At 36.5% G+C, this 18,913-nt stretch overlaps 2 protein-coding genes across 6 annotated transcripts in view; one reads left to right on the top strand and one right to left on the bottom strand.

Moving 5' to 3' along the window:
* The window catches only part of LOC137652269 (ATPase family AAA domain-containing protein 2-like), a 102,471-nt gene extending 85,511 nt beyond the window's left edge, over positions 1-16,960 (top strand). For all 5 annotated transcript variants that reach the window (XM_068385548.1, XM_068385549.1, XM_068385546.1 and 2 more), the window contains 4 exons: positions 1,559-1,866; positions 2,415-2,619; positions 2,774-2,979; positions 9,727-16,960. In XM_068385548.1, coding sequence (XP_068241649.1) covers positions 1,559-1,866; positions 2,415-2,619; positions 2,774-2,979; positions 9,727-9,777 — 770 coding nt within the window. In that variant the 3' untranslated portion in view covers positions 9,778-16,960. The remainder of the gene's footprint in view (positions 1-1,558; positions 1,867-2,414; positions 2,620-2,773; positions 2,980-9,726) is intronic.
* The window catches only part of tefu (Serine/threonine-protein kinase tefu), a 912,746-nt gene that overhangs the window by 604,294 nt on the left and 289,539 nt on the right, over positions 1-18,913 (bottom strand). The gene's annotated exons all lie outside the window — the stretch shown is intronic.

Below are 18,913 nucleotides of genomic sequence, written 5' to 3'. Positions count from 1 at the left end.
GGTTTTAACAAGACCTCCCTTCGAGCCCCTTAAGGACATCCTGGATAAAGACCTCACTCTCAAGACAGTGTTCTTACTAGCTCTAGCTTCAGCCAAGCGTGTGAGTGAGCTCCACTACTTGTCCTTCGAGGTTTCGCACTCGAAAGGCTGGAAGGAACTGTCCTTTTAGTTTCTGCCTAAATTTGTGGCCAAAACCCAGAACCCAGCAGTTGCAGACCCAAGGTTCGAGGAGTTCTCAGTTCCGGTAATCCCTCACTCAGACAACCCGGAAGACTTGGTCCTATGCCCAGTGAGAACAGGCAGGAAATACTTTAGTAGGACAGCCAGACTCAGGCCAGCCATCAAAAGTCTGTTTGTCTCTTCTGGCCCAGTGAAGAGGGCAGTGTCTAAGAACACGATCTCCTTCTGGCTTCGGCAAGTCATCGAGAGAGCTTACGACAGTGAGGGGTCTGCGGTTCCTGGTATCCCATGACCCCATGATATTAGGGCCCTTAGCACTTCTTTGGCATTTGATAGCAATATGGCAGTGGGTCAAATCATGCGAGCAGGTACTTGGTCCAGGCAGTCCACCTTTACGGCTCACTACCTGAAAGACTGTACGAGGAAATCCCTGGACTCGACTCCTTCTCCATTGGGCCAGTAATTTAAAGCTAAAAGCCTCGGATAGCCCGAGGGAAGTAATCTCAAGCGATAAGTTTCCTCCTTACTCCCCTTTTCCTTGCTACCCTTTTTCCCCTTTCCTTTCCTCCTCCCATGTGAGAGACGGATGCTTTGTGAAGCCCATGGCTGGATTATGCATAAAGGCAAATTATACAAAAAGTAGACTTTTGTGTGCTTCCCCCGACACTCCTACCCTGTCCACTGTGTCGTCTAGATCTAGCCTCTTATCTAGGTCCCGTGTCCTAAGAAAGTAGTTCGAGGTAAGTATATATATATATATATATATATATATATATATATATATATATATATATATATATATATATATATATATATATATATATATATATATATATATATATGTGTGTGTGTGTGTGTGTGTGTGTGTGTGTAGATATAGATACTCTGTTATTGGTAGTTTGTGATTTTTAAAGAAAATGAATGTTATGATTACAGAGATTAAAGGTGTGCTTACAATTGTTAAGTTATAAATTTTAAAATGAAAATCTCAGGTGGCAAAAGTTTTGTCAAAATCAATTAATTACTGCTTGAGAAACCCCAGCTAATAATTTTGTATTGACACATTATTCTTTTCAAATTCTCAAATTTGTGCCCCTCAAAATCTATCAAAATGTGATAAATTTTTGGGTGCAATATTAAAGATAGTTCTTTACCCCCAGGAAATAATTTAATGAAAGAAAACCAAAAGAAAACCAAAATTAGCTGTAGCTATCAGTAAAGTTTAAGGATAGATTAATTCATTCTACATATTTCTTCTCAATTTTGTAGATATGAATTCTCTCTTTTGTTGAAGACATGAATTGTACATTTTGTCTATGCATTGTTGGAAAAATAGCGGGTCATTTGAAAGTCACCATAGAATTTTTCCGGTCTTTAGGTCAGCGCTCCAAATCCGATGGCTACAAACGCAAAAAGAGAAGGTACCGTACTGCTTGGGCTCGTGGTGAAATAAAGCCACCAAAGAAGAAAAGAAATATAGACAAGGATTCTGATAAGAGGGAAGAGAAGGAAGAAGGCATAGATGGCAATGATGATAAAGTTGATACGGAAGATGAGTGTAAGAAAAATTCAGATGAAGAATGTGAAAGGAGCGAAGAAGTGAGTGTACATTCTACAGATACCTCCGATGGATTAGAACCTAATAGGAACTCCTCCGAAATTAATCAGATAGAAACCAACAACCAGGTAGGATTCCTTTTCTTGAATTTTCAGTGGAACACAGCTGGTAGTTCTTTGATAAGTTTCCATTGTTTATTTATAGAGTAACTGCAATAAATAGTAGCCACTAAAATTTTTAAATTTTATCTTGCTTACCATGTCTTTCACTATGCTCTACAAGTTTGATATTTAAAACCTTTTTATTAATGTGTATCATGTCTATTGCAAAATTGTTTAAATTTTATCATGTAAATCAAGTTTTAAGTTATATTAATATTCGTCTCCAAACATACTTCAGACTTTGTTTAGAAAGAGTGCTATTTGTTGCTTATGCTATGTGGACCGCACAGCAAGGACAGACTAAAATCTTCACAGTTTGTGTTTAGCTCATTTTTGTAAGAGATGTAGTAACCAATAATGTTCAAGATAAGAGGTTAAAGAGCAATAATTAGACTTCATTCATGAAATTTAACCTTTACTTAATTTTATGGGTTGTTAAACAACTTATTCATACTTTATCAGGTTTGTATAGGTAGAAAAAAATATAATTACTTAAATTGAAATGTTTATAACAGGTTAGTGTCGAGTCCGAAGTTGCGCTGTTCAATGGTCATTTGAGTACAGAGGACAGCCACGACAGCATGAGAGTCACTTCAGCTGCTGACGAGTTGGCAGCAAAGGCATCTGCTGGTAATTTAACCAAAGAATCAAGAGAGAATGTTAAAGAAGATATGGATGATAGGAGTCTGGACACCACAGTTGAAACCGAGGACTCTGTTGGTTAGTAAAAGAAGTTTCATGAGAAGGATGACAAAAGAGTTTTTATTTTCCAGTTTAGGTGTCATTACAAAGATTCCAGTGTTGATATAATGTTATTGATTGTGGTAGATTAGTATTTTGATGTTTTTTTTTTTTTTTTTTTTTTTCCCCCCAGTTTCGTCATCCGAGCAGGGTGGTGGAGGAGCCACTACTGAAAAGAATGGAGTTTTAATTGACTGGAATCATCTACAAGCAGTTTACGAGTCCTGCATTTCTGCCACAGATGAAACCATGGTTGATGATCTCCAGCGACTGTATACATCCCTTTCAATCCTCATAAAAAAACACATTTCATCCATCAACCGAACTCTTCTGCTTCAGGTAGGTTGTGTGAAAACCAAATTTTTCTGTTATTTATTTACCAAACAGTCTTTGTGAATCTACAAATTTAAATCATAGATTCTCCTCATTTTAGTGTGTGTAAAGAACCACAGATTATTTTTGATTATGAAAAAACACTTGGCTGTCAGTTCACTTTATAAAGTGTGTAATAATGTATAAAATTCAATTGGGGTAGGAAATGTTGCAGTTTCATGTAAAGTCAATCAATTGTGCCATTACCCAACACATTTTTTTCAAAATGTTCAAAAGATTATGGTTTTCAGGATTCAGGAAGAGTAGAAGGTAGAGTACAGGTGTTGCAGAAGTATTTTGTATACCAAATCATAAGTAGAAGGGTGAGGAGGGTAATGGTGTTATAAAAAACAAATTTTATAATTAATCGATGCAGGAATCATTTGGAATCATCTTGAAATATTGAATTTGGACATTTTTTATTGATTGAAACCCTACATTGAAAAATTGGCAATAAAATAAGTGAAATTAATTTGTGATGTTCATATTGCTTCTCCAGGAGCTTGGTTTATTGATATAATCCCTAATCTTACTAGAAAGTTACTTTTGTTCCGTAACTGGAATATAAACCACGCTATTCATTAGGGGTTATACTGTCGGCGGAGCTGAAATGATGAGCCATTAAAATTTAGCGAGGGTTAACTACCCACACCGCTAGTTAGTGGGGTAGGGGGATGGTTAGCTTGCTACCACTCCCGTTCACACACACACCTGTGATATAGTCACTTTACTTTTGGCTCGGATCGAGAGCGGTTGTTTCCTCTTTCCCTCCTCGCCTATTCTGGACTGCCATTAATTTTTGTCTTTTAACTTACTTTTTCTTATACTGTACTTGTATATATATGAAAACATTCTTAATGTTTGTGTTCCAACACTTGAGTACCTACCTCGAACTACTTTCCTAGAAGTATCTGGTATCTCCTCCCAACCGACCAGAATTTTGTGTAGTTTACCCTACTCCCGTTTTCTATGCGGGGTAACCTCTGGCGAAGTGATACGCGCCAATAGGCGACCCGGGGTCAGAGAGCATGCTTGCTCAGGTCTCGATCTCCAGTAAGTTTAATGGTCGCGTCGCGATAACATCCCGACGCGCTCTCCTTACCCAGTGCGACCCTTTGTGTCCCCGACCCCCTTTGTGTCCCACGCGGTTCACTCGTGGTCTCTTTGTGCTGTTCCTTATCCTTTTCCCTCTGTGTTCCTGTGTCTCGCGGTGACTTACTAGTGCGCAATGGAGCATCCCCGACGTTGCCCGGGTCCTATGGCCGGTAAATCGTGTGGCGCCTTCCTCTCAAAGCCTGAAGTTGACCCGCACTCCTTGTGTTCTTCGTGTAGTGGCAGTGTTTGTTCCCCTACAGCCACCTGTCCGGAGTGCGAGTCCTGGAACGAGGTGCGGTGGGTGCGTAACGGCACCAAGAAAAAGAAGTCTTCCAGGAGATCGCCTAGGAAACCGAGTGTCTCGTCGCCTCTTGCTTTGCCTGGAGCATTGTCGGATAGTGTGTGTCTGCCGCCTTCCCCTACCCAGAGTAGGGGACGAGGTAAGTCAGTTGCGGGGAACAGGCCTGTGGCCCTTCCCCAGGAGTCTGAATTACCAGATAGTGGGGTTGTTCCGTCGATCCAGGCAAGTGGGGGGCCTGAGGGAGGGACGGGAGTGTGTTCGGAGGACGGAGCCCTGGTGCACGCGGGGCCCGTCTCTTCGGACTATCCTATGTGGGGAAAGACTGCTGCAGCCTCTTCTCCCGCCTCTTGGGCATGTGTTTCAGGTACATCCGCAGTCGAGGGTGGCGCCGAGGAGGACGACTCACCGCTGTCAGACCCCCTCGCGTGGGCGCCTCCGAAGACGCCCTTCAGATCACCCTTGAGGCTGGAAGATGAGTTCGAGACTTGGTTCCCCAGCGAGGAGCTTCCCCGCTCCCCTCCAGCGCCTTCAGCTACGCTCCCGTCCGTCTTCATGGAGCCTTCGTCACCGGTCGATCGACGCGTGAACCCACCAGCAACGCGGCGCGACTCGAACCCTTCAGTGAGGTCCTACAAGTCGTCGGGCTCCTCTGTCGAGGCCTACTCCTACTCCTCGGAGGACAGAGCCCCGAGGGACCATAGAAAAAGGCGAGATAGGTCCCGCAGGAGACGGTCACGCTCACGCTCCCGATCCCGCCACGTTGTAAGGCGTTCTAGATCCCCCAGGAGGAAGTATAAGAGAAGCTCCTCCCCGAGAGAAGAATGGGTGCGGGTCGTCATCCCACGTAGACAACTCCTGGAGGTTTCAGCAGTTCCGGGCACCTCGGGCTGGCTCCCAAGGGCTCGTTCGCCAATGAAGTACGTCTCCAGCAGCAGGTACGATCGACGGAGAGTCGTCTCTTCAGGCCCCAGGGGACAGCCATAAGTGTGCGAAGGTTCCGGCTCCATCCGCCCAGCGGAGAGAGTCGCCCCTTTGGTCTGGCAGCCACTTCCCGGCCTCAAAATCAGCATCGAGTCGACCGGAACGTGAGACACACCTTCCTTCGACGGGCAAGCCCGCAGCCTCCTGGACCTCCAGAAGCAGATATAAGCCCAGAACTCATCCCTCCGTCCCAGCGGTGATGCCCGTCCTACAGCCTGAACCGCCGAGACTAGACCGCGCCAGGAAGATGCCTCCTCCCCAAGCGGCATCCTCCGTCGGAGGTCCCCCGTCTCAAGCAGAGGAACATCCGACAGAAAGTATAGATGACGGCGTAGAAGGCTCGGCCGCAGAATTTTCGTCGTACAAGAGAGTTATAGGCATCATTGGGGGGAGGGGGGGGGGGGGGGTTTAACCCCCGCTAAATTTTAATGGCTCGTCATATCAGCTCTGCCGAAAGTATAACCCCTAATAAATAGCTAAGGTTTATATAGTTAGGAAAAATACAAATGATCTACGAATTTGCCATTTTTCCCCTTTCAATAGATATATGCTTGGTGTAAAGTTATGAAATGCTCCAGCATGAATAGCAAGAAATGCCAGGGGTTCCTTGTCATTTAGTTTTTCAGTCATTTGGGTGATATTCAGACAATTTCCCTCACAAATTTTCATTAGTTTTTACCGTTTCAAGTTTTCATCCTTTGTGGATTTGTTAGTATTCCAATACAGTTTTTAAATACCGATTTTTCGTGTCATAAGACGCACCTCTTTTTTTCTGAAAAATGCCCCCAAAAATCACCCTGCATCTTGAACACTTAAGAAAAAATTGTATAGGAAACCCAACTAATGACATACAAGTACTCACTCTCCAGACATAAATATAAACCCAGAGTTATCATTCATATGTAATAATTAATATTATTTTCCATATTGAACCACATTTAATTTAGTACAGTAGCAAGTTATTTGTTTTGGTAATTGGCTGATGACTCGCTAACCCCCTTCTACAAGCAAACATGCCAAGTAATGGTCTCCTAGCAGATGACACTGACATATTGGTTGTTTATGCAGTACATACATACATACATATACCAAGGCACTTCCCCAAATTTTGGGGGGTAGCCGACATCAACAAAGAAACAAAAACAAAAAGGGGACCTCTACTCTCTACGTTCCTCCCAGCCTAACAAGGGACTCAACCGAGTTCAGCTGGTACTGCTAGGGTGTCACCGCCCACCCTCCCACATTATCCAGCACAGATGAAGCTTCATAATGCTGAATCCCCTACTGCTGCTACCTCCGCGGTCATCTAAGGCATCGGAGGCAGCAGCAGGGCCTACCGGAACTGTGTCACAATCGCTCGCCATTCATTCCTTTTTCTAGCACGCTCTCTTGCCTCACTCACATCTATCCTCCTATCACCCAGAGCTTCCTTTACTCCATCCATCCACCCAAACCTTGGCCTTCCTCTCGTACTTCTCCCATCAACTCTTGCATTCATCACCTTCTTTAGCAGACAGCCATTTTCCATTCTCTCAACATGGCCAAACCACCTCAACACATTCATATCCACTCTAGCTGCTAACTCATTTCTTACACCCGTTCTCACCCTCACCACTTCGTTCCTAACCCTATCTACTCGAGATACACCAGCCATACTCCTTAGACACTTCATCTCAAACACATTCAATTTCTGTCTCTCCATCACTTTCATTCCCCACAACTCCGATCCATACATCACAGTTGGTACAATCACTTTCTCATATAGAACTCTCTTTACATTCATGCCCAACCCTCTATTTTTTACTACTCCCTTAACTGCCCCCAACACTTTGCAACCTTCATTCACTCTCTGACGTACATCTGCTTCCACTCCACCATTTGCCGCAACAACAGACCCCAAGTACTTGAACTGATCCACCTCCTCAAGCAACTCTCCATTCAACATGACATTCAACCTTGCACCACCTTCCCTTCTTGTACATCTCATAACCTTACTCTTACCCACATTAACTCTCAACTTCCTTCTCTCACACACACTTCCAAATTCTGTCACTAATCGTCCAAGCTTCTCTTCTGTGTCTGCAACCAGTACAGTATCATCCACAAACAAAATCTGATTTACCTCCCATTCATGGTCATTCTCGTCTACCAGTTTTAATCCTCGTCCAAGCACTTGAGCATTCGCCTCTCTCACCACTCCATCAACATACAAGTTAAACAACCACGGCAACATCACATCCCTGTCTCAACCCCACTCTCACCGGAAACCAATCACTCACTTCATTTCCTATACTTACACATGCTTTACTACCTTTGTAGAAACTTTTCACCGCTTGCAACAACCTTCCACCAACTCCATATAACCTCATCACATTCCACATTGCTTCCTTATCAACTCTATCATATGCTTTCTCCAGATCCATAAATGCAGTATTTATCTATTTTCTCATATTTTTTGACATTTTTTGATAAAGCAATATTTTGATAATGACTGTTGCTTGAGTTCTAAAATAATACAAATAGACAATTGCTGAATACAACCTTGAAAAAAAAAAAAATCTCTGGTAGTTGATTGCAGTGTTACCAAGTTAGCAGGAAACTAGACCTAGAGTCACTACAGGAGCAAAAGTATTCCACGTAGAGGAATTTCTAGAGACTGCTTTGATCAATAATTAAGTTTGTGTGAACATGAACATGTGTAGGCTATACTAGGAATTAGGAAAATATAACTGGAATTTTACTTCCCGTACCAAAATTTGATTAACTGTATTTGGCAACACTGGTTTCATGTAAACAACACTTGGAACACTTGAGTAAATGTGGTGGCAACAAGTAATTAAATTTTACTTGAAAATTCATAATACACCCAAAATATGAAAATTTACTGTTCCAGACAAAATTCTCACTACAGTTGCTGACTAGGAATTTCTGCTGAGAATTTTAAAATCCTCAATTTCTTCTTCCCCCCCCCCCCAAAAAAAAATGCTTTGCTAATTTAAGGGTATATCTTAACACTTGTAGCGTCTTATGACGGGAAATACGGTAACTGTTGTGAGGACTACAATGCCCACTGTTCCTTTCAAGAAAAGTATTTCAAGTTTGTATTAATGTAAATCCTCGGCAAACAAATGTTTTTAGCTAATTTTTGTAATCTCAGATGGTCGACTTCAATTGTAGGCTGTAAATCTGACCACCCTGCCTGGTACTTGCCCTAATATGACTTCCACAATTAGGTCCAGTAGTCATAGCATTTCTTTCTGCACTTCACTAGGTTTCTGAATGTTCAGTCTTTTACGGACTAAGATTTGGAATTTACAGTTACTTTAGATCCTTCTGCTGGTAAAACCTTGTGTTCTCCCATTCTTAGTCACACTTTTAGTCATAGATTGTGAGGTAGCGGATCCTTACATATCCCCTCTTGCTAAAATGTTTTCTGAAGCACCATATATATATATATATATATATATATATATATATTTATATATATATTTATATATATTTATATATATATTTATATATATATTTATATATATATTTATATATATATTTATATATATATTTATATATATATTTATATATATATTTATATATATATTTATATATATATATATATATATTTATATATATATTTATATATATATTTATATATATATTTATATATATATATATATATATATATATATTTTATATATATATTTATATATATATTTATATATATATATATATATATATATATATTTTTTTTTTTTTTTTTTAAATTTGTGGAAGGTGTTTCGAATGTTATTGGTGATATACCAGCTAAAGCTGATTGGTTGTACCATATTTCAGGTGACTATAAGTTTAGTTCTCTGGCAAGATTTGCCACTAGATTAGTCATGTTAGTTGGGTGAATATTAACACTCATGCTTTTAGTAGCATTACTTGCTAAACTACAACCCTAGTTGGAAAAGCAGGATGCCATGAGCCCAGTGGCTCCAATAGGGAAAATAGCCCAATGAGGAAACAGGGAAAAATAAAATATTTCCAGAAGAGTAACAACAGTAAAATAAATATCTCCTATATAAACTATAAAAGGTAACAAAACAAGAGGAAGATAAACTAGATAGAACTATAAAAAGTAACAAAACAAAAGGAAGATAAACTAGATAGAATAGTGTGCCTAAGTGTTTATGTCCTGGAAATCTTTTATTTTTTAATTTATCAAAAAGAATACACATTTTATATTTCAGAAACGCAATGGAAACCTTTAATAATTGATAATGTGATATACATATGGATGGAACCTAGAAGTGTTACTTTGAATTCATTTATTCTACAGTGTAATTTTCACTTTTCAGGAAATGGAAGCTGAAATTAGACGGTTCACACAATTCCACAAGAAGAGCTGAGTTTTACATACATGGATATATTTATTGTTAAGTTGTAAGAGGCACATGAATTTTGTAGTATGCACACTGCAATAGTGCATGCTCTTAAATTTTATTTATTTTTGCATGTACTGAAGTGTAACACAGATCTGTAGAACTGGATGTCAACGCTTCCTCCACACTCTTAAGTGATAAGCCTTTGAAGTGGTTATTGTAACTATTTTTGATATGATATCACCTGCATTGTGATTACTTGACCTTTAATTTTAGATTGATTTTATGGGTGTGTTCGCATGAATTTCAGTTATACAGGTTTGTGTTCTTATCACACGGATAGACTTGTAATTTATGCCATTGTAGGAGTAAGTTGAAATATTTAAAATTTTAAATCAGATTTTATAGTTTGGTCATTCAAAAGTTATATATTTCAGTCAGCGTGTAATACGCTATATATAGTTTATATGATCAGTAAAATCATAGCATTGCTGTAAACATTTTGAATATTTAGCCCAAGTTAGAAATTGGTGAACTACAGTAAACCCAAAATTGTTGTTACATATATTTAAAGTTTTATATTTTGGAATTCAACCAGTAGGTAAGATACAGGATAAATAAAATTTATTGCAAGAATTTATTCTATATAATAAGTATTAACAACATATGGTGTGCCAGTAATGATGTTCAGTGATGATTTATATCTGTAATTTTAAGTCTTGTGTAACCAAATATGGATAAGAGGTTTCGGGGTTTTGTTTCAAGCTATTAAAGCACCTTACATTTTATAGCTGTACTTATCCTTAGGGTAGTACTTTTCATTTGTAATCCATGGTATAAGAATTCAAAACTAGAAATCTTTAATTTATATATTTAGGTCTATATATAAGGTCAGAAACATGCCTTTAAAGACAGTAAGGAATTTGGATTTTTTCTCCACTTTACACTAGATTTATTCAAGAGATGATTATTTGTTTTATATATCCATGTGGTAGGTATGAGGTATATTTTTTCTTTGCCTGATATGTAACATTGGAAAGTGCACATTTTTTTTTCTTTAGCCAATATGTAACGTTGAGAAGATTGCGCAGCATGTCGAATTGTATTGGTCTGGTAGCCAAGGAAGTACTTTAATTGCATTTTTTTCACAAGTAGTAAAAGAACTAGACTTTAATCGTATTAACAATTTTGGTCTCCATTTTTCCCCTAAGCGATTTTTACCTTTTTACATCTATAGTTCAGAACGCTCATGTTCTTTTCTTAATGAGTACGTTGACTGCATTCACCATTTTACGGGTCTTGGCAAGCTAAGCCCTTTGCCTCTATGTTACATCTTGGTAACAAATCTTTAAATTACTTTTGAGTGTGATTTTTCTAAAGTATGCAGAACACTGGGAAATAAAGAAATTTTCCTGTTCTCAGTCAACAATTAAACATTCAAGTTATTGTTTGTTACTTTTATTTTCTAATAGTAGTTTTTATCTAAAGAAAGTGATTGATAAATTCTGTAACAAATAAATGCTCTATATTACATTCATTATTGCTCATAGATTCCTGTATATTTCGTGGAAAGTAGCAATTAAAAATTTTTAATTCAACTTTATTTTGAGTCTTCAGACTGACATGCTTTTCACGAGTTGAAGATTTCTGTTACTCTGCCTGTGCGCTTAATCAATCTTAAAATGTTCCAGAGTAACTGATGTAGCATACAATTTTTTTTCCCCCATACAATAAAACTCCTGATATTACATGAGCTATAGTACAATTTGGAAAACCTTATTTGCTCTAAAATTCTTTCATCCAGGAATTTCACCAAAAATTTGTTAATCTGTCGGCAATTTAATTTTTAACAGACTATTAAAGACTTAAAATTTTTTTTTTTTAATACTTTTGAACCGTTTTAGATTTTTGGACGGAGCACCTGACATTTCAAAATAGTAATGAGTTTTTAGTTATGGTAGATGAAACATTCTGTTTGGTTGTTCTCTTCATTTTGAACAGGCTAGGGGCGACTTTTTAAAGATGTATCGCAAAATTCTTTCAAATATTAAGTATTAGTGATTTATGATGAATTAACTCAATTTGTGAAAGTTGCTAAAGTTGGATGGGTAACAATATTTGTCATATAACAACAAATTGTTTGATATTTTGTTTACATTTTTAATGTTTATATGTTTCTAGATTAGCTACTCACCAATAGTCATAAATTTGATGAAGATAAGGATTAGTGGCTTTGTGTTTTTGAGTGAATATTGGATATTAATCATAAATTTTACTTGAACTAGATGATGTTTGCATCAGTGAATGGGACTAAAACCTTGTTCAAACACTCCAGTGATATGTTTTGTACATGCTAGAAAAAAATTGTTTACCAGTTTGTGTTGGATTAAAGTAAGGCGTAAAATATGTTATTTTAGAATGACTGCCAAGGTATAGTTAGTTCCTTAGCAATGATCATCTACCAACATTAACTCATAGCTAACTGTGGCATTTTATCAGTAGCCTTGCAGTAAGATAGGAAATATGAAAATGTGACCAGACATATTACCCATTGTGAAATGGCAGTGGGCAATTGTACAGCATAGTAATATAGTTTTATCTTTTAATGGTTAAAACTTCTTAGTAATTATTATATTGTAGCAGGTATGAAATTCATGTTAATTTTACTATTTTGACATGGTTTAAATTCATAAAGTAACAAAATATTTTGTTCTAGAAAGGCAAAGCTAATTATAACCCAAATGTTATTTTATAATTTATACTACATTTTATAACATTAACTAAGATAACTTTTGCAGTGGGTATTTTTTTCTTCTTCAAAATTGTCAACAACCTGTCTTGGAGATTTATTTTTAATGCAACTAAAGTACTTAACAATGTTTCACATAATTTGTAGTGGACTTTATCTTTCAATTTTCTATATATAACTTTCCTTAGAGTAAAGATAAGTTTCAAAGACAATTTGTAGTGTAAGATTTGCACATTTTGTTGAAGTTTACAATACTAGGGAGATTTTGATTGGAAGAAAGTCATTGTAATGTAGATTCATGTTTTATGTATGTTTAGCTCCTTTCAGTTTGTTAGATCATAGACAATTAAGAATTTTTTGTTCTTTAAGTACTATGGGTTACACTTGAAAATAATAGTTTTGATTATACAACATAGAATACCCTTGGTTAAGCTATATGAAAGCTTAACTTTTTTGTGTTTGCAGAAATCAAAAGAAACTACCCTAAACCTCAAGTATGAAACAATTTCCTAAAATGGAGGTTTGAAGCAACATGGTCTAAAGTTGAAATTTTTTCTCTGGGAAGTATTTCTGATAAGTTTCGAGTACAAATGTCTTTTACATTGCTCAGTTTTCTAAGTTTTCGTTTCTCAGATATATATTGCCAGTTCTCACCATGTCCAAAGTTACTTCCCTGTGATAATTCCTGTAGTTTTGGATTTGAATGTTGTATATTTTAGGCTGTACATAAATGTAATTTAGAGTTTTGCAATTGAATAGGGGAAGATATTTTCTTCATTCCATTTGAATTTTTTTTCTTGTTATAATTCTTCAATTACCAAGAACATATTTTCTCTTAAGCATAGGGAAAGTGACCTTTGCAAATAATTTGTTACACATCTTTACCATCAAGAAATAGCTTCCAAGATTAGCTATTTGCTATGGATTTTTGGAGTAAAAAGATGTGTGGTATTTACTGTAGTACTATTTTCAAATTTGTATACCATTTCCAATTGAGGTGAAGATATTGGTTAAGGAAGTAAGTTCTTTCTGTTCTCGGGGTTAAGGGAGTAAGTTCTTTCTGTTCTCGGTGGCTTTTTTGTGTAGATCTATAGAGCTCTTTCATTATCATAGACATTTTTCACATAAGAAACTTTTTCTACATATGTTTGTTAAAACATTCAAAGAAACTGTTAAGAGGTAGTGACTTAAATACTGTAGGGAATTTAAACAAATCATGATTCCTTGCACTCAAGACGGGACTAGGTTTAAGATAAAATATTAGTCTATATGTTTAAAATGACAAGGAAACATGGTTTTCCTATAATTTTATAATTTGACCTACAGTATTTATCGACAAGATTCATTCTAGATTTTTTTCCTCTCAAGAAACTGTCAACATATATCTAAATTTTGCTTTAAAACTAATACATTTTGGTCCTTTTATGATGCTAATATATTTTTCATTTTCAGTTTACCGCAAAATGATTTGAAATTGGAAAATTTGATAAGAGTAATTCTGTCATCAATAAGAATGCCCTTTTTCCCCCCCATTTGTTGAAGGATTTTTTACAGTAGCTGTGACTCCATTATATTGGCCATAACAAATAGTGAGTTAAAGGAACCCATATTATTTAAGCTGTGTTTTTGTTACCCAGATTATTCTTGTTGTGATAAGGACACTTGATGGGTTAATTTAATCAGTACAGTATATTAAAGAGTTTTCTGAAGTATTAATCATGAGAAAACTTATAAAGGAATTGAGGTAAATGAATTCCCTTATTTTCCCCCTATGGTATTATCCTAAGCTAGAAATTTTTTTAATGTTCATCTTATTTTGAGCTGCAGTATTAATATGAAAATGGTAGTTTACCATGTCTACATAGAAAAATTAACTGAAAGCATGACAAAATTTGATAGAATGCATATAAGGTTCTTGAAAAGTTCAATAAAATAACTACTGAAATATAACAATTTGCAAGTGCTATTCTAAAAATTAACTACTGATACCCTATTTGAATTCTACTTGAAATATAGGATTCCTTTTCATTTATATGTTGCTATAAACTGACAAAGTTGGTTTCCTTAGAACAGCCAATGATTAAATGTCTCCCCAGTAGATTTAAAAAATACAAATCTATAGACTAAAACTGACTTTTCCCATTAAAATTTTGTACGGCCATTTTATCTGTTATTGTTTTATAAAAGCAGTACCTCACAATGACTATGCCTATTGAATGCAATGAACTATAAGAAATTGCCAAGAAATTAATTTAAAGTGGAATTTCCAAAGTGATTTAAGCAATTTAATGACCTTTGATTTGTTAAATTGGGCAAAATTCTGGCTCTTGTGAAATTAATTAATTATAAAGATGCCAAGTTTACAATATCTGAGTAGACAAAATATGAAAATTCATATAGACATTTATTCAGAAAAGATTTCTGTGAATACCCCTACCAATAATTACATAGAAAACTAATGTGCAGCAATACACAAACCATCTAAAGTTTTAACGTTTCAGCCTTTAACAAAGTTGGAGATGCAATGTGAACAAAGCTTGGCCAAGGTTTTTGCAAAACAAGTAATTTAATTTTAAGGCTAATACAAAGTAAATGAATTGAATGGCAATCAAAGCCAAGAAACCAGAACTGAAGTAGCACAAAAAATGCTAGTGGTTAGCCCGAGAAGAAGGGTAGGGGGGATATGATTGTCTAAAATCTATATTAAATTAATATCTGTATACAAGCTAACTGACTGTAGCTGTTAAAATCTGGAAATTATTTCAAAACAAATTAAGTGAACATGTAGATTTTATGGAAAATTTTATCTTTAGCAAGTGGCAAAAGAAACCTCTACATTGAATTTCCTTTTTGTAAGCATTGTCACAAAATTATCAGAAACATTAACATATTTGTTTGAAGTATACAAGTCTTACTTTCAAACTATAACTAAAATATCTATTATCATAGAAATATTTGTTGCAATATACTGCGTCCTCATATTGCCTAACTTTCATGTAAATACTTTGCAGTTGCTCTTTAGTATCCTAAGAAGAATTGCTATTGAAATTCATTATTTTTTTTTTCAAACTAAGCCTTGTTCCTTACCTATCTAATCTTCTCTAACTTAAAAAGCACACTGAATATCCTATTAGGCATTGTGCATCCCGACACAGACATATATCACTAAGAAAACCAATTTCACCCATTCAAGCTCAAGTAAAATTTCATTTTCATTTAAAACATAATAGCATGAGTTTAATTCATCAGTTGTCACTGACATGGGAACAATACATACAGCATAAAGAAATTAAGAATGTTATAGCCATATCATGCAAGTGATGTTGCTAAAGGTGTGAGTTATAAAATGCAATACATGTATTTTTAAACCAGTTATATAAGAAAATTTAAAAACTAGTGATATAATTTTCTTTTTTTTTCTTTTGGTAATTGAGAAGCTTTAGATTATTTGTGAATATCCTCCCTGATGGAAAATTTTGATAATGCTGTACAGTGCATACAATTTTTGACATTTTAGTAACATTCCAATCTTCATATGGTCTTGAGATAAGGGTAGTTTCAATAAAACTTAATTAATAGTCTTTCATAAGCTATGTATATTTTGAGTAGGAAATATTTGTTTGGTTTTAAATACCTTTGTAGAGTGGTATTACATATGTTATTCCTTCTGAGCTCAACATTATAACCTTTTGTTTGTTTCACCCTTTGATATACCACCTGTTTTTCTGTTTTCATTACTTATCACTGCCAGTGATGGATAAACTTACACTGCCAATGTCATGGGTACCCATTCAATGTTCATATTGTTGTAAGTGCAGTGTTTTTTAAGAGGTAAGTATATGTTACATTTCTAATTAGTAACTAATATTTGCCAGAAAGCTTTATTCTTAGTATGAAATCAGTGCAGTATAGTATTGGTTAAGGTACTATTTATTCTTGATATTGTATTAATAGTGTTTTTCTAATTGTTTGGAATTCTGATTGAGTGCAGTATAGTTTCTCCACTTAAGAGAGTGCTATGTACCGAGTACTTTCATAACTTGTTTATAGATACTAATTCTGCCAGTATATTAAGTAGTTGAAACTATTTATATTTATTTCATTCAAATTGATTACTCTGTAGATTAAGTCTTAATTTCAATGGGAAAGTGTAATATCCTTTTGACTAAGAAATATTTTGCTTAATTTTATGGGGGGCTTATTCTTTTGGAACTGGAAATCAAGCTATTTTGTACCTTAAAAGTTAACACTGAAATGTTCCATAAATATTTTGTTATCCAGATTTGGTTATGATGTTTTCACCAATGAAGTTCATATCTCATTGATATTGCATTGTCAGCAAATAAGCTATCCCATTTCTCATTACTGTCATATTTGCTCACCACCAGGGTTTCTCATTGAATTAGTCACATTTTGTATTCAAATGTAATACAACTTCATTGTAATAAATTTGATTTTTACTGTATTATTTTATTCCCTTTGTTGCTGTCTCACAGGATGTAGATACAGGAGAGGGGGTTCCCAGCCCCCTTGTCCCGTCCCTTTTAGTCGCCTCTTACGACACGCAGGGATAACGTTGGCGCTATTCTAATTTTTATATGCCCCCGCGGCCACAGGGGGCTGTGTCACCCTAGCAGTACCAGCTGAACTCAGTTGAGTCCTTTGTTAGGCTGGAGGAACGTAAAGAGTAGAGGTCCCCTTTTTTCTGTTTTGTTTCATTTGTTGATGTCGGCTACCCCCAATATTTGGGGAAGTGCCATATGTGCCTGATATATGTATGTATGTATTTTATTCCCCCCAAGTCAGTTTTTTGCATGAAATAAAAAAAAATCTAGTCAGTCCCACAGGCTACAGAATGCAAATAGTAAACAAAAGTAATGCACTGTTAAGACATTACATGTATTGTTGAAAAATTTAGATATTTATACAAGCCTGGTCTGAATTGTAACTTAAACAGATCTTCCACAACCAGGAGACTAGGGAAGCACATTTCATTATTCATAGGTCAATTAAAGCACATCATCTAACATGGCATCATACGTTGAGCTTTTTATAGAAATTTATTAAAATATATTGTGGCCTCTGTAACAGGCTAAAAAAAGAAAAAAAAATAGATATCTGGAATTAACAGGAACCTAGATATTACCTCGATGGTTTGTCCAATTATGGACTCGATTTATATTAATTGGTTACTTTAAGCTTAAAAAGCTGAATAGAGGTATATTATGACAAGATAGGGAAACTTTGCCTTCCTGACCAAGGTTTCAAGATATCTTTGATAACCTTTCCCCAGTCTAAGAGATTGAGATACACACAGTATCATTCTATACATGGTTATGTACAAGACAAATGTGGTGTTGAAAAGAGGCTGTTGCACTTAATAATCTTTGAAAATGGGACAATTTTGTTATCTCAAGTTCCAAAGACGAAAGCAAGATGAACATCAGGAGAAGATTATGGAAATTAATTTTATTAAAATTGTTTAATGTGATTACCATATTTGACGGCCTTTAAGACACGGGCATATAGGGCGCACCATAATTTCAGCTGGTCAGATTAAGGAAAATCGCAAATTTTAAGTAATTTATATTTTTCCTAACAGTACTTACCTCTAACTACTTTCTTGGGAGTATCTGGGATCTCCTCCCAACTGACCAGAGTTTTGTTTTGTTTACCCTACTCCCGTTTTCTATGCGGGGTAACCTCTGGCGGAATGATACGCGCCTCGAGGCGACCCCGAGTCAGAGAGCATGCTTGCTCAGGTTTCGATCCCCAGTTAGTTCTTGATAGCTTAGGTATCTATGAAGTCCAGCAAGGCACTCGGGGTAGGATAGGCGGGCCATTAACTGAAAGTAATTCGAGGTAAGTACTGTTAGGAAAAATACAAATTACTTGAGGACCTAGAGACCATGATGAGTATAGAAGAGGAACCTAGGTAGGAGACTAGGTTCTGCTGACCCCAAGGAAAACACGAGAAATAAGGAAAACTATGCAAAAAAACCATCTTAGAGTCCAAGTAACTCGCCTCTGCAAGAATCCTAGGAGACATCCTTCCAATGATGGTGTATCCCATGGCAGTTTCAGGGGGCTACTGGAGGCATTTCCGGTAAGGGAATAGGGGAAGGAAGAATAAGGGGTTAAGGAAGGAACCGGTTCACTTGGACTTACTACCCCCGGTTACCACTGGGGCTACAACTTTAAACCGTTTGGAGCGCGGAAATGACGGGACCGAGCGAGAACCCGTCCAGGGATTTCCTCGAGTAGTCCTTCAAGTAGTGAACCGTAAAGGTCAACTGGCTAGACCAAGTACCTGCCCTCAGGATTTGGCCCCCTGCCATGTTTTTCCTCAAACGCCAATTAAGTACTTAGGCCCCTAATATCGTGGGGTCTGGGCTTTCCTGGAAGGGGTACCCC

This window comes from Palaemon carinicauda, chromosome 13, assembly GCF_036898095.1.
Source record: "Palaemon carinicauda isolate YSFRI2023 chromosome 13, ASM3689809v2, whole genome shotgun sequence".
Classification (NCBI taxonomy): domain Eukaryota; kingdom Metazoa; phylum Arthropoda; class Malacostraca; order Decapoda; family Palaemonidae; genus Palaemon; species Palaemon carinicauda.
Note: the sequence above shows the minus strand (reverse complement) of the source record. Positions and strands in the feature narration are given on the sequence as shown.